The sequence below is a fragment of the Mastigoproctus giganteus genome, chromosome 6 (genome assembly GCF_048544385.1).
Source record: "Mastigoproctus giganteus isolate SK-2022 chromosome 6, ASM4854438v1, whole genome shotgun sequence".
Lineage (NCBI taxonomy): Eukaryota > Metazoa > Arthropoda > Arachnida > Uropygi > Thelyphonidae > Mastigoproctus > Mastigoproctus giganteus.
The window spans coordinates 188,912,845-188,929,348 of NC_143580.1; the positions used below are offsets into that span (position 1 = coordinate 188,912,845).

General features: G+C 39.6%; 2 protein-coding genes across 3 annotated transcripts in view; one reads left to right on the top strand and one right to left on the bottom strand.

Annotated features, from left to right (window-relative positions):
* LOC150084826 (dehydrogenase/reductase SDR family member 7-like) overlaps positions 1-7,931 on the bottom strand; it is a 154,085-nt gene extending 146,154 nt beyond the window's left edge. Inside the window, exon 1 of one of the 2 annotated variants that reach the window (XM_090375571.1) lies at positions 7,816-7,931. In XM_090375571.1, coding sequence (XP_090231697.1) covers positions 7,816-7,822 — 7 coding nt within the window. In that variant the 5' untranslated portion in view covers positions 7,823-7,931. Of the gene's footprint in view, positions 1-7,304; positions 7,530-7,815 lie in introns of those variants that run through there. The other variant, XM_090375570.1, reaches the window with a different exon arrangement.
* Arv1 (ACAT-related protein required for viability 1) overlaps positions 1-16,504 on the top strand; it is a 494,559-nt gene that overhangs the window by 175,079 nt on the left and 302,976 nt on the right. The gene's annotated exons all lie outside the window — the stretch shown is intronic.

The window sequence follows — 16,504 nt, forward strand, 5'->3', positions numbered from 1 at the left end:
ATAACTGCATGATTACACAGCTAACAGGAACGTTTTAACTCTAGAATAGAAACCGATACTGAAATAATAATGAGATCAAAATCCGTGTTCAGGGTGAACAATACTACTCTGAAATCGAAACTGGAATCATAAGAAAAGTGGTCGTATGGATGAATCTTATCTTCAGGATCAATTTGTGCTCAAATAACTTAGACTGTTTACACATACATAATCGGAAGTCATGGAAACTATGAATTAAGGTATGGTAGGAAGGCACTGGGAACTATATCAGTGCAAGTACCAATCCAATAACAAACCAGAATCCTAGATCCACCCTGCCCTTCAACAGTCATGAAGAAGGCTGCAGGACCACCTCCCCTACCCCATGATGATGGGCATAGCGGTATGGGAGTTTCGCCACTCGCCAACAGTGGTGAAAATATGGTAGAGGCCTATTCTCCTCCAAGAAACAACAGATGGGAAAAGACTACAACACTTTCCCCTCATATCTTGCAGGTCATGAATCAAAAAAATAATATTACAGTAAACCATTACACTTAACTTAACAGTACGTTCTTACATAATACCACGTTAAATATATATATATAAAGGACGATTCTAAACAAATGTCACAAAATTTACAGGAGTATTCTACACCATGAATTTGAGAAAAAGTTCTAATAAACATGGGTCCACAAACTTCATTTCTAAAATAAATCAATTTTATTTTAGTATGAATGTAGCTTACTGTAATTGCACAAGAAATCGCAACAGGTGTTTAAAATGTGTGCCCGTAATTCTACTGGACTAAAATACATTATTGATTTCAAGTGACCCCACAAATAAAAATCAAGGGGATCTAAATCAGCTGATCAAGGCGGCTATGCAACTGGTGCACCATGACATATCCACCTCTAACAAAAGTTATGATTAAGATATTCTCGGGCCACAAGACTGAAATGTGGCAGAGCTGTCATGCATGAACCACACGTGCATTTTCTCTCGAGTGGAACATCTAATAAATTTGGGAGAACGTTTTCTACCAAATATTTAGCTATATTTCTACATTTTTACTTTGAATCATATTTTATATTTTGTTATTTTCTTCCTCCCCTTTAGACTATTTAACCAAATTATTCCACCTTTATCTGATGCTTGCTATTCCCTTCTCCCTAATTGGCTTAATAATTCAGCCTATAATTCGATTTAATTCATATCACACAGGACATTCTCATTCTCTCTATCTCCCACCTTCAATACTTCCCTTTTCTTCTATCCTTCACCTTCTAGTTTTGCCATTGTGTAATTTAGACCTCCTTCTACACACTTTTTAATAGTTTTATAACTTCTACGTCATATACAGGATGTTTCAGTTAAATGTTTCAGAACTTCTAAGAGGGGTAGGGTACATCCTGACAACTCGAAATCATATAGCAATGTGGAGTCGGAAATGCTTTCCTGAAGCGGTGTTTTACACAGAAGCACCATAAAGAAAAGAGACCGTACGTGAGAAATCGTTTTAATAATACATGAAAAGAAGCAAAAGGTACATGGATTAAAGTAAGTGTTCGAAGTTTCTTCCACGGGCTACAATGCACGCCTCACATCTCCGACGCATGGACATCCGAACATTCTGGAATACTCCAGGCGAATTTCGAATTTCTTCGGCAGCTACTGCGATTCTTGCAACCAGCTCCTCAGCATTGTCAACAGGGGTGTCATAAACTAGCGATTTCATATGACCCCAGAAATAAAAATCAAGACATGATAGGTCGGGTGACCGAGCAGGCCAATGCACGGGACCACCACGTCCGATCCACTGTTGACCAAATGTGACATCCAGGTAGTTACGAACATCTCCGCTATAATGGGCAGGGGCTCCATCGTGTTGGAACCACATTGTGTGTTGCATCAATGCAGAAATCTGTTCATCTCTCAAAAGTTGTGGCAATACTTGCTGCAGAAAGATCAAGTAGATAGGTCCGGTTAGACGACACGGTAACAGGTAAGGTCCGATGAGGTGATCTCCCATAATACCAACCCATACATTGACCGAAAATCGAATCTGGGCTGCACAACGTCGCACGACGACTTCTGTGTACAATACCGCTTCAGGAAAGCATTTCTGACCCCACATTGCTATATGATTTCGAGTTGTCAGGATGTACCCTACCCCTCTTAGAAGTTCTGAAACGTTTAACTGAAACACCATATATACTTTTGTATCCTTTGCTGCTCCTTTTCCTTCGAGCATCTGTTGTAACATCATGAAATGCATCCATCTCGTACTCCACTGTTAATATTATGTAAAATAAATGTTTGCTACTAATTACTGTCTTGTGTCATTTATGCTTCTTCTGCCTCTGCTACTACTTTCCCGTGACGTTTCCGGTTATGGGTTCCTATGCGATTCACATTCCTTTAGATGTTACCTACCTCCCTTAAACGTTTGTACCAATATTTCTGAGAAACCGTGTATATATATATATACATATATATATATATATGTGTGTGTGTGTGTACACACATATATACAGGGTGTTTCAAAAGTGATGGTTAATAATTTGAAGGTGAACTGTACAGACTACAATATGCAAAAAAAGCCTAGTAAACATGGTTCCTTAAGTGAATCATTTTTAAGATATTGCACATTTCTAGTTGGGATCCACCACTGACAAGGTGAACTGTACAGAGTTGGGATCCACCACTGATTTGTTTGTTTAGGTTACGATATGTTCATTCTCTCCGTTTCCCCTCTCTCAATGTTCTGAGACATAGCATGCATACTAGTACTTGTCAAAGGATAGTGAACATGGAAAGAGGTTACAGCACCCAAGAGTATGCAGACATGCACTTCATGTATGGTAAAGACAACGGCAGTGCACTCGGGACTGCACGTTTGTACCAAGAAGCATTTCCCTGCAGAAGGCAGCCCAACATGTGCACATTCATCAGGGTTCATCAACGACTTAGAGAACATGGCGGTTCGCACATGGGGTACGAGCATGTAGGCCCAGAAGCATAACACTTGATGTTGAGGAAAGGGTGTTAGAAAGAACATCCTGTAACATGTAACATCTGTAAAATGCTGTGGTGTTGAAACCAAATATTAAAAATGTATTATCTTATGTTTAATAAAACCACTCTTAGCAAAGGATTCACAGCTTTTTGCTAAACTAGTGCTCCCATAGTCAGTGTAGCGGATCTTAACAAAAAATGTGCATTATCTTGAAAAATTATTTGACCATCTTTTTCATAAACACCCGGAGTATACGCGCGCGCGCACACACACACACGCACAAACATATACACACACACGCGCGCACACACACACACACATATATATATATATATATACATACACACACACACATATATATATACATACACACACACACACACATATATATATATACACACACATATATACATACACACATATATATATAAATACACACACATATATATACATGCACATACTAATGATATTAAGAGTAGGAGACCGGCGGAATTACTTAACAAGTACAGGTCACTGTTGAAAAAAAGCCGTGAATTAGGGTTGAATTTGAAAGTGTCTGCAATTCTGCCAAGACACAATAGGAGGGAGTATATGATGAGAGCCCTGTCGATCAATTCTGCCCAGGAAAGATTGTGCAAGGCTCAAGGGGTAGAATTTTTTTCAGCCTAGCCTGTACTTGTTAACAGGAGAGACTGCTTCTACAGGGATGGGATACACTTAAATAGAAAGGGTGCAAGAATATTTGCTGATGCTCTCAAGGCAGTGTTGGTGGGTCGGAAAACTGCTAGCTTGGGGGAAGACAAGGACTAATAGATTAACAGTAGCCACTGGCAGAGGTCAAAGTGATTCTTGCACTGCTTCTATTGGAATGAGCAGCTGCCTGGAAAATAAGATGCAGGTTATTTCAGAGACTGCTGGGAATCATTGGGGTACAAGTAAACACATGGGTTGTGTTAGGGTAGCTAAGAAAAAGAACAGGTGCATGTATACTTGCGTGTACACCAATGCTAGGAGTTTAGTGAAAAAATTTGATCAATTTTAGGTATTGCTCAAAACATCAAAGGCAGATATTGGTGGGATTTCAGAGACGTGGTGTCACACAGATATAAGGAATGTAGAACTGGAATTTAGGGAGTACAATGTCTACAGAAAGGATAGGAAGGGAGCAGGGGTTATGCTATTAGTTAAGAAATAGATAAAATCCAAGGAAGTGAAGCCAGTCGACATTGCTGGACAGTGCAGTGTTGAGTCAGTTTGGTGTGACATAAGCATTGGGAGATCAAAATTGAAAGTAGGAGTGTGCTATAGGCCTAATGACTCTGATGAGTATAATAAGAAACTGTACAGGGAAACAGAGTGGGCCAGTATATCAGAGAGTCTTATAATGGGGGATTTTAATTTCCCAGATATTGACTGGAATTTGGGGGCTGGTCACTCACATAGTAGCAAGGCTTTTGTGGATTTATTGGATGATTGTTTTCTACATCAGCATGTTCGGGAGGCAATTACAGGGAGTAATACTCTTGATTTGATTATCAGTAGTGATTCCTCATGCATTAAGAATCTGCAGAGAAATGAACCACTAGGTGGCAGTGATTACAGTGTGCTGAAGTGGGATTTACTCAAAGAGGTAACTACCATTAGCGGTAAAGGGAAGGGTTATTGCTTTCATAAAGGTGACTACGATGGACTGAGACAGACAGACAGTATTTAAATGCTATACAGTGGGACAACTATTGATGTTACAAACAGCAAATGCAAAATGGGAAGCATTCAAAGAACTTATCTTGGAAGCTACTAGGCTTTACATACCAACTAAGAAACATTGTTCAAGGTTTAGGCCTAAATGGATGTCAGATGAACTAATGAGACATATGGCAGAGAAGAAAAATGCAGGGGATACATACAAATTAACACATGACACAGAAGCCTATGATGGATACAAGTTGATTTGTAACCAAGTTACACAGGAGGTTAGGCAGGCGAAGACAGATTACGAGAAATCTTTGGCAAGGGATGCAAAGAAAAACAGCAAAGAGTTCTTTACTTATGTAAACTCTAGAAGGAAGGGGATGAATCACATTGGTCCAATTGATATCGATGGGTCAACTGTTAATGATCCTGATCAGGTAGCTAACAAACTAAATGAATATTTTGCATCGACATTCACACATGAGGAGTTATTCAGCGAGGGGGAATGCCAGAGGAGTATTCAACTCTGGCAGTAAGCTAGAGAATCTTGTAATAACTGAGAGTAAAGTGGAGGAGAAATTGTTGAAGATAAACACAAGAAAGGCACCTGGGGTGGATGGGATCTATCCAGTTATATTAAAGGAGGCAGCAAAGGAAGTAAGCAAACCCTTAGCCATAATTATGAGAGCTTCCTTGGACTCAGGTGAGGTACCCATGGACTGGAGATGTGCAAATGTGATCCCAATTCACAAAGGAGGATCAAAGGCTGACACAAGTAATTATAGACCTGTGAGTTTAACTTCTGTTCCAGGAAAATTAATGGAGGCACTGGTTAAAGAAGCACTGCAGAATCATCTAGACAAGACTTCAGTTATAGCTCGGACACAGCATGGTTTTGTTAAGGGCAGGTCGTGCCTGACCAATTTGATTGGATATTATGATGCAGTCACAAAAGAACTGGATGCAGGCAATAACTTTGATATTATATACTTGGATCTTAGAAAGGCTTTTGATACTGTTGCACATGGAAGACTGCTACACAAATTGGAGCAGTGTGACATTGGAGGCAAATTGCTGCTATGGATAAAGGGGTGGTTGAGGGGGAGAAGACAGAGAGTGGTAATCAATGGACACTGCTCATCATGGACTAATGTTATTAGTGGAATCCCTCAAGGCTCAGTGTTGGGTCCATTATTGTTTTCTGTATTTATAAATGATATTGATGATGGTATATCAAGCTTAATGTCCAAGTTTGCAGATGATACAAAGGTTGGCAGGGTTGTCAAGGACACTACTGACACTATGCTGCTGCAACAGGATCTGGAAAGGTTGAGCAGATGGGCTGAGAGGTGGCAAATGAAGTTTAACATTGACAAATGTAAAGTACTACACATGGGAAACAGAAACCCCAGAGCAACGTATCAACTCTGTGGTACTACACTGACAGTGGTAGAGAATGAAAGGGACTTGGGGGTGATTGTGCAGGCAGATATGAAGTTCTCAGAGCAGTGCAGACGGGCTGCAAGAGTAGCTCATGGAGTATTGTCAATGATATACAGGAATTTTTCCAGCAGGGATAAGGAGGTAATTATTCCATTGTATAAGGCAATGGTCAGGCCACACCTAGAGTACTGTATACAGGTCTGGAGGCCTCATTTCAAGAAGGATGTAGAGCTGCTGGAACGAGTACAGAGAAGGGCAACAAGATTAGTGAATGGAACAAAGGGGTGCTCTTACGAAGAAAGGCTTAAGTTTTGCAAATTACAGTGTCTGGAGACTAGGCACCAGCGAGGTGATCTGATAGAGGTGTATAAAGCCTTGAATGGTTTAAGCATGCTCAATGCTGATGGGATTCTTCCTCTAGCTCAGAAAAATCACCTGAGAGGGCATAAATTCAAATTGAGGAAAGACAGATGTAGGACAGACGTGCGGAAATTTGCCTTTAGCCAGCGGGTGGTTGGTTGGTGGAACAGACTTCCATCCCTTGTGGTGGAGGTTGACAGCCTAAATAAGTTTAAAGCTCAGCTGGACAGGTATTTTGAACGAACAGAGGGGTGAAGTGGAAGTGGGTTTTTTTTTTTTTTTTTTTTTGGCTCTGATGCTGCATAAGCTTGCTTTCTTGCATCAAATGCCTCTACTAATGCTAATATACACACACACACGTGTATATATATATATGCACACACAAGTATATATATATATAACACACACGTATATGTATACACACACACACACATATATATACGTGTGTGTGTGTGTATATATATATATATACACACACACATGTATATATATATATATATATATATATATATATATATTGGTGATTCCTTTCTGCTTCTCATTCTTGCTCTATCTCTCTCTCAGCGTAGCTCGGGAATTTTTTTTTTTTTTTTTGGCTGGTGCAGCATAACCCTCAGGCTTCCTTGCACCGTATGGCAATTAAAATAATAATATATAATCTGTAATAATTAATATCTATAAACGCACACAGTTATCAGACTGCCTAATATTACAACAATGAAGAACAAACTTTCTCGGTTCGCAAAAGAGAAATAATTTTGGACGTTAAAACAGCTAATTACCAACCCATTAAAATGGAACTACTACATACTTATTCGCTTCCCGAATTTTTCAGCAAGCATCAATGTAACGTCTCCATCGGCTTTCAGGAGGAATATGATAAAACTAATTATCCAAATAATGAACAGACCATAACACACAATTCCAACAATTTCTACACCAAGCATTTCAAAATATCAACGCCAATTCTTTAAATCCAATAGGAAGTCGCATAAACAGTTCAACTCAAGCATGCTCAAAACCTGAAAAACCTACAGTAGAGGAAAAATATAATAAAAGTGGTTAACCTTGATAACACCGATTCGTAAGATTAGTCGAAGGTGGGTAAACAGTAGGAACAAGTTAACTAATTTATGTATTAATGTACATTTTATTTCAGATCAATTTATTTCGGTACTGGCTAAACTCTCCCTGTGGCGTGTAAAGCTTCACATTGTATTTCACTAATCTGTACATTATTCTTGAAATGCAAGCAGAGGGACGGATGCTACCCAAACAAAATCGAATTTGGAACTGCAAAATAAATAAGTAAATAAACGCACATTCCATTCACGAATTTGGTTTACTCCAGTAATAATTGGCAACATTTTTACTCAAGATCGCAATTTCATACGACAAAACCCACAATAACAATTGCTTGTGCTTGGACCAAAGCATTAAAATACACAATGATAATCAATACCACAGGGTACTACTCTGTGATCATTATAGAGGCACAATACAAAGAGATGGTGCTAAATATTCATACCTCGAAAAAAATAATTCAAATTTTTTGCAAAAATTCTCAAAAACGTCAAAAAAATACAATAAATTAAGAAAAGAAGTTGCTAAAATATAACGTATAAATATTTAGACAGGTAAAACTAAATGATAATAAATCTCTCAATGCTTTTAACGATTTAGTCAATAAAATATTTGTTGTTTGGTATCTCGTGCACTAGGCCTCCGTAGCCGAGTGGGCAGGAGCGGGAGTGCAGTAGCATACGCTCTTTGAATTAGACCGGGGTTCAAGCCCCTGACTGCTGAATACGGTCGATCTGCCAACCCGCACTGGACCAGCGTGGCAGATTATGGTCCATTTCCCTCAGCATGAATTGTTGAGGAGGCTTCCATCCTGCATTGGGTTGATAATGGCTGCACTTTTATCTCGTGCACTAGTAAGACGTTTGTGGATTAATTGAATGATTGAGTTCTACAACAGCATGTCAAAGCGACAACAGGAGGAAGCACTATTCTTCTTCTGATATGCAATAAGAATCTGCCGGTTAAACACCCAATGGATCGGAGCTATCACAGTGTACTAATGTGAAATTTCATTAAAGACATTACTACTGTCATTACTACTAATGTGAAATTTAATTAAAGACATTACTACTGTCAAAGGTAAAGAGAAAGGATTTTGCTATCTTAAGGGTGATTACAGGCGATTCAGACAGTTTTTATATACTGCACGGTGAGACCAAGTGAAGATGTTACCAAAAGCAAATTCTAAATGGGAAGTAATCAAAGAAGCTACTAGACTTTTTATACCAACGAAGAAATACTGTTCAAGGAAAGAGACCCAGCGGCGTAGCCACAGTGGGTCAGCAGATATATTGTATCTCCTGACGCCGAAATCTGGTATTCTTGTGCTTTTTACCATTAGGGAATTGGCGCCTTATCTTTTGTGAATGTAATACAGCCCAACTAACTAACTGGAAGTGCTTCTTGTGCTGAAGAAAACACCAATAGATGAAGTGGCGCACTGAAATGAAACCCAGGGGCTCACATCTGGTGAGTATGGGCTTGGCACAACCAGGGTCCTGAGCTGGATATCATCATTCTTCTCTTTCTTGGTGATTCCTTTCTACTTCTGTCTGTCTCTTTCTCACTCTCAGGGTAACTCGGGATTTTTTTTTTGGCTGGTGCAGCTTAAGCCTCAGGCTTCCTTGCACCATATGGCTAATAATAAGAATAAGAATAAGAACCGGTGACAAAAAAAAAAAATCCTGGCTACGCCACAGAGCAGACCTACACAGACGTCAGATGAACTGAGAGAAGTGGCGGAAAATAAAAGGAGCTGAGATGCATAAAAATTATCCGGGGATACAGAACCTGTGGTAGATATAAATTAGTTTGTAATCAAGTCAGCAAGTAAGTTAGGCAAGCTAAGGAAGATTATGAGAAGTCGCTGGCAAAGAATGCAAAGGACAACAGAAAAGACACGGTAATATTAAGAGTAAAAGGCAGAACCCTGCCGAGTCATTTTACTACCTGAGGCAAGAATGAAAAATTGCACCAAACTGTTCATCGTGGCAACGTTGGCAATTATTTAAGCTTTTCAGCTTTTAATCTGAGGCAAGAGCCTCGTTCACCTCACCCTCGGCACGGCTCTGAGAAAGAAGTGGCTAATGCTGAATTACATTAGGCTAAACGATGTCCGTGAGTTAATTCTTGATAACCATACTCAGAATGCCTACAAATCGAATATGTATTCTGCATCTACATTAAAACATGAAGAATTCTATAGGAAAGAGGACGACAGAAGTAACAAACTGTAACGAGAAGTAGTAGTGACATGTGATGCAAGAAACCAAGTGTATGAGCATATGCGGCATTAGCCAAAAAAAATCACACCATTCAATACAAATGCCAGTCCAGTTCCTTCTTAAATTTATTTAACCTATCAACTTCCACAACGACAGATGGAAGTTTGTTCCAGCAATCAACCACGCGCTGGCTAAAGGCAAATTTCCACACATCTATTCTACTTCTGTCTTTTCTTAATATGAATTTATTCCCCCTTAGGTTCTTAAAATGAAAAAGTGGAAGGATCCCATCAAAATTCATCGTGCTCAACCCATTCAAGGCCTTATACACCTCAATCAGATCACGGCGTAGGTGCCTAGTCTCCAGCCACTGCAAATTGCAGAATTTAAGATTCTTGGTAAGAGGATCACTTCATATCCCGTACCAATCTCGTTGCCGTTCTCTGTAACGCTCAAGTAAATCTACATGCTAGGAGTTTCGTAAATAAATTTGATGAATTTGAGGTATTGCTCAAAACATCAAAGGCAGATATTGTTGGAATATCAGAGACGTGGTATCACACAGATATAAGGAATGCGGAACTGGAATTTGGCGAATACAATGTGTATAGAAAGGATAGACAGTACAGGAGGGGAGGAGGGGTTATGCTATTAGTTAAGAAACACATAAAGTCCAAGGAAGTGAAGCCGACGCATCGATGGACAGGGCAGTGTCGAGTCAGTTTGGTGTGACATAAGCATAGGGAAATCAAAATTGAGAGTAGGAGTGTGCTATAGGCCTAATGACTCTGATGAGTATAATAAGATATTGTACAGGGAAATAGAGTGGGCCAGTAAATCAGAGAGTCTTATAATGGGGGATTTTAATTTCCCAGATATTGACTGGAATTTGTGGATTGGTCACTCGCACACTAGCAAGGCTTTTGTGGATTTATTGGATGATTGTTTTCTACATCAGCATGTTCGTGAGGCAACAAGAGGGAGCAATAATCTTGATCTGATTATCAGTAGCGATTCTTTATGCATTAACAATCTGCAGATAAATGAACCACTAGGCGGCAGTGATCACAGTGTGTTGAAGTGGGATTTACACAAGGAGGTAACTACCATCAGAGGTAAAGGGAAGGGTTTTGTTTTCGTAAAGGCGACTATGATGGTCTGAGACAGTATTTAAATTCTATACAGTGGGACCAACTGATGATGTTACCAACAGAAAACTCAAAATGGGAAGCATTCAAGGAACTAATCTTGGAGGCTACCAGGCTTTACATACCAACTAAGAAATATTGTTCAAGTTTTAGGCCTAAATGTTTGTCAGATGAACTAATGAAACATGTGGCAGAGAAGAAAATGCATGGGATACATACAAATTAATGGGTGATATGGAAGCATATGATAGATATAAGTTGGTCTGTAACCAAGTCACAAAGGAGATTAGGCAGGCAAAGGCAGACTACGAAAAATCCTTCGCAAACGATGCAAAGAAAAACAGAAAAGAGTTCCTTACCTATTTAAACTCAAAAAGGAAAGGGATAATTCAGATTGGTCCGCTGGATATTGATGGTTCAACAGTTGAGGATCCTGCTCAGGTGGCTAACAATCTAAACGAGTATTTTGTATCTACATTCACGCATGAGGAGTTATTCAGGAAGGAGAATGATGTAGGTAAAGTAAACATTGGCAGTGAGCTGGATGATTTTGTAATAACTGAGATGGAGGAGAGATTGTTGAGGATAAACATAAAAAAGGCAACTGGGGTGGATGGGATCTATCCAGTTATATTAAAGGAGGCAGCAAAGGAAGTAAGCAAACCCCTAGCCATAATTATGAGACCTTCATTGGACTCAGTGGAGGTACCCATAGACTGGAGATGTGCAAATGTAACCCCAATTCAAAAAAGGAGGATCAAAGGCTGACACAAGTAATTATAGACCTGTTAATTTAACTTCTGTTCCAGGTAAATTAGTGGAGGCACTGGTTAAAGAAGCACTGCAGGATCATCTAGACAAGAATTCAGTTATAGCTCAGACGCAGCAGGGTTTTGTTAAGGGCAGATCGTGCCTGACCAATTTGATTGGATATTATGATGCAGTCACAAAAGAAATGGATGCGGGGAATAACTTTGATATTATATATTTGGATCTTAGAAAGGCTTTTGATACTGTTGCACATGGAAGACTGCTGCACAAATTGGAGCAGTGTGGCATTGGAGGCAAATTGCTGCTATGGATAAGGGGATGGTTGAGTGGCAGAAGAGAGAGAGTGGTAATCAATGGACACTGTTCAATGTGGACTAATGTTATTAGTGGAGTTACTCAGGGTTCAGTGTTGGGTCCGTTGTTGTTTTCGGTGTTTATGAATGATATTGATGATGGGATATCAAGTTTAATGTCCAAGTTTGCAGATGATACAAAGGTTGGGTGGGTTTTTAAGGACACTACTGAGGCTATGCTGCTGCAACAGGATCTGGAAAGGTTGAACAGATGGACTGAGAGGTGGCAAATGAAGTTTAACATTGACAAATGTAAAGTACTACATATGGAAACAGGAAACAGTAACCCCAGAGCAACATATCAACTCTGCGGTACTACACTGACAGTGGTGGAGAATGAAAAGGACCTGGAGGTGATTGTGCAGGCAGATATGAAGTTCTCTGAGCAGTGCAGACGAGCTGCAAGAGTAGCTCATAGTGTCTTGTCAATGATATACAGGAATCTTTCTAGCAGTGAAAAGGAGGTGATTATTTCCTTGTAGAAGGCAATGGTTAGGCCACATCTTGAGTACTGTATACAGGTCTGGAGGCCTCATTTCAAGAAGGATGTAGAGCTGCTGGAACGGGTACAGTGAAGGGCAACAAGATTAGTGAATGTGACAAAGGGTTGCTCTTACGAAGAAAGGCTTAAGTTTTGCAAATTACAGAGTCTGGAGACTATGCACCGGCGAGGTGATCTGATAGAGTGATAGAGATGTATAAGGCTTTGAATGGTTTGAGCATGCTCAATGCCAAAGGAATTCTTCATCTCGCTCAAAATAATCACCTCAGAGGGCATAAATTCAAATTGAGGAAGGACGGATGTCGGATAGATGTGCGGAAATTTGCCTTTGGCCAGCGGGTGGTTGGTTGGTGGAACCGACTTCCGTCACTTGTTGTTGAAGTTGATAGCCTAAACAAATTTAAGGCTCAACTGGACAGGTATTTCGAACGAACGGAGGGGTAAAATGGGAATGGTATGTGTTTTTTTTGGCTGATGCTGAATAAGCTTGCTTTCTTGTATCATATGCCTCTACTAATGTAATGCTGATGCTACATCCTTCCTAAAATGACCTCTCCAGACCTGAACGCAGTATTCAAGGCATGGCTTGACCCTTGCTTTATAGAGGGGGATAATCACCTCGTTTTCCCTGCTAGCAAAATTCCAATATATCATTGACAAAACCCCATGACGTGCGCTGGCAGCCTGTCTGCATTGCTCAGAAAACTTCATATCTAACTGCACAATTACTCCCAGGTCTTTTTCATTTTCTACCACCTTATGTGTAGTACAACACAGTTGGTACGTTTCTCTGGGGTTACTTCTACCCATATGCAGTACTTTGCATTTGTCAAGGTTAAACTTCAGTTGCCACTTTCTTAGGCCATTTGGTCAAATTATCTAGATCCTGTTGCAGTAGCCCACTGCCATTACTGTCACTAACAACCCTGCCAACCTTTGTAACATCTGCAAACTTCGACATTAAGCCTGATATACCTTCATCAATATCATTGATAAATATACAGAACATCAGTGGACGTAAAACCCAACCCTGTGGGACTCCACTAATAACATTAGTCCAAGGAGAGCAGCACCCATTGATTACCACCCTCTGTCTTCTCCCACTTAACCATCCTTTTATCCATTGTAGCAACTTACCCTTAATACCATTCTGCTCCAATTTGTACAATAGTCTTCCATGCGCAACCCAACAGTGTCAAACGCTTTCCTGAAATCCAAATATATGATATCAAAATTATTTTTTGCATCCAGTTCCTTTGTAATCATATCATATTTATCAGACAAGACTTTCCCTTAACAAACCCATGCTGTGTCTGAATTATTGCTGGAGTCTTGTCTAGATGATCCTGTAATGCATCTTTAATGAGTGACTCTATTATTTTACCCGGAACAGAAGTTAAACTACCTGGTTTGTAATAAATCGTGTCACCCTTCAATCCGTTTGTGAATTGGGGTTACATTTGCACAACAGTCCCTGGGAACCTCCCCTGAGTCCAAGGATGCTCTCATATTTATGGCTAATGGTTTGCTTAGTTGCTTTGCCGCCTCCTTTAATACAACTCGATAGATCCCATCCACCCCAGGTGCTTTTCTTATGTTTAACTTCAACAATTTCTCCTCCACTTTGCTCTCAGTTATTAGAAAATCATGAAGTACCTGCGACAATTTGATAACGTTCTGCAATTTTCAAACTTTAATAATTCCTCATGTGTGAATGTAGAAGCAAAATACTCATTCAGTTTGTTTACTATCTGAGCAGGATCATCAACAGTCGAACCATCGATGTCAGGTGGAGCAATCAGATTCATCCCCTTCCTTTTAGAGTTTATATAAGTAAAGAAATCCTTGCTCTTTTTCTTAGCATCTTATGCCAAGGATTTCTCGTAATCCGCCTTCGCCTCCCTAACCTCCTTTTTTACCTGATTACAGATTCGCTTATATCTACCAAAGGCTTCTGAGTCCCTTGATAATTTATATGCATCCCATGCATTTTTCTTCTCTGTTACGGGCCTCATTAGTTCATTGGATTACTATTTATGTCTAAACCTTGAACAATATTTCTCAATAGGTATGAAAATTTTAGTAGCATCCACGATCTTGGGTGCAAGAATGTTGGCTGATGCTATCGAGACAGTGTTAGGTGGGTCGGAAAACTACTAGACTGTGGGGATACAAGGATTAATAGATTAACAGTACCCACTGGCAGAGGTGAAAGTGATCCTTGCACTGCTTCTATTGAAATGAGCAGCAACCTGGATAATAAGATGCAGGATATTTCAGAAACTGCTGGGAATCATTGGGGTACAAATAAACACATGGGTTGTGTTAGGGTAGCTAAGAAAAAGAACATGTGCAAGTATACTTGTGTGTACACTAATGCTAGGAGTTTAGTAAATAAATTTGATGAATTTGAGGTATTCCTCAAAACATCAAAGTTATATATTGTTGGGATTTCAGAGACGTGGTGTCACACAGATATAAGGAATGCAGAACTGGAATTTAGGGAGTACAATGTCTACAGAAAGGATAGACAGGATAGCAAGAGTGGAGGGGTTATGAGATTAGTTAAGAAATGCATAAATTCCAAGAAAGTCAAGCCAGACGACATCGCTGGACAGTGCAGTGTTGAGTCAGTTTGGTGTGACATAAAAATGGGAGATCAAATTGAGACTAGGAGTGTGCTATACGCCTAATGACTGAGAGTATAATAAGAAACTGTACATGGAAATAGAGTGGGCCAGTAAATCAGAGGGTCTTATAATGGGGGTTTTTAATTTCCTAGATATTGACTGGAATTTAGAGGCTGGTCACTCACACACTAGCAAGGATTTTGTGGATTTATTGGATGATTGTTTTCTACATCAGCATGTTCGGGAGGCAACTAGAGAGAGTAATACTCTTGATTTGATTATCAGTAGTGATTCTTCATGCATTAAGAATCTGCAGATAAATGAACCACTAGGTGGCAGTGATCACATTGTGTTGAAGTGGGATTTACTCAAAGAGGTAACTACCATTATGGGTTAAGGGAAGGGTTATTGTTTCATAAAGGCGACTACGATGGACTGAGACAGTATTTAAATTCTATACAGTGGGACCAACTGATGATATTACCAAGAGCAAATTTAAAATGGGAAGCATTCAAAGAACTTATCTTGGAAGCTACTAGGCTTTACATACCAACTAAGAAATATTGTTCAAGGTTTAGGCCTAATTGGATGTCAGATGAACTAATGAGACATATGGCAGAGAAGAAAAATGCATGGGATACATACAAATTAACATGTGGCACAGAAGCCTATGATAGATACAAGTTGATCTGTAACCAAGTTACAAAGGAGGTTAGGCAGGCGAAGGCAGATTACAAGAAATCTTTGGCAAGGGATGCAAAAAAAACAGCAAAGTGTTCTTAACTTATGTAAACTCTAAAAGGAAGGGGATGAATGAGATTGGTCCACTTGATATCTATGGTTCAACTGTTGATGATCCTGCTCAGGTAGCTAACAAACTAAATGAATATTTTGCATCGACATTCACACATGAGGAGTTATTCAGCGAGGGGAATGCCAGAGGTGTATTCAACTCTGGTAATAAGCTAGAGAATCTTTTAATAACTGAGAGTAAAGTGGAGGAGAAATTGTTGAAGTTAAAGACAAGTGTGAAAAATATTTTCACTTTTCAGCCCTTTCGCTTACTTTCAAGAAGTAATTTTGCCTAATAGTGCCTGATATTTTTTTTCACAGTCTGTACAACGAACATTGCGTCACTAGACAGAGCTAAGCTTTTACTTTCGATTCCAAACACCCCAGGGGTGCGCTCGCCGTAATGCTACACTCGTTTTTTTTTTTTTTTTTTTGATTTGGTAGTTGTTGGCGCATCGGCTTCTGTGGCCATATTGCACCTCCCAAGGTTTTTGCAGTACTTTGATC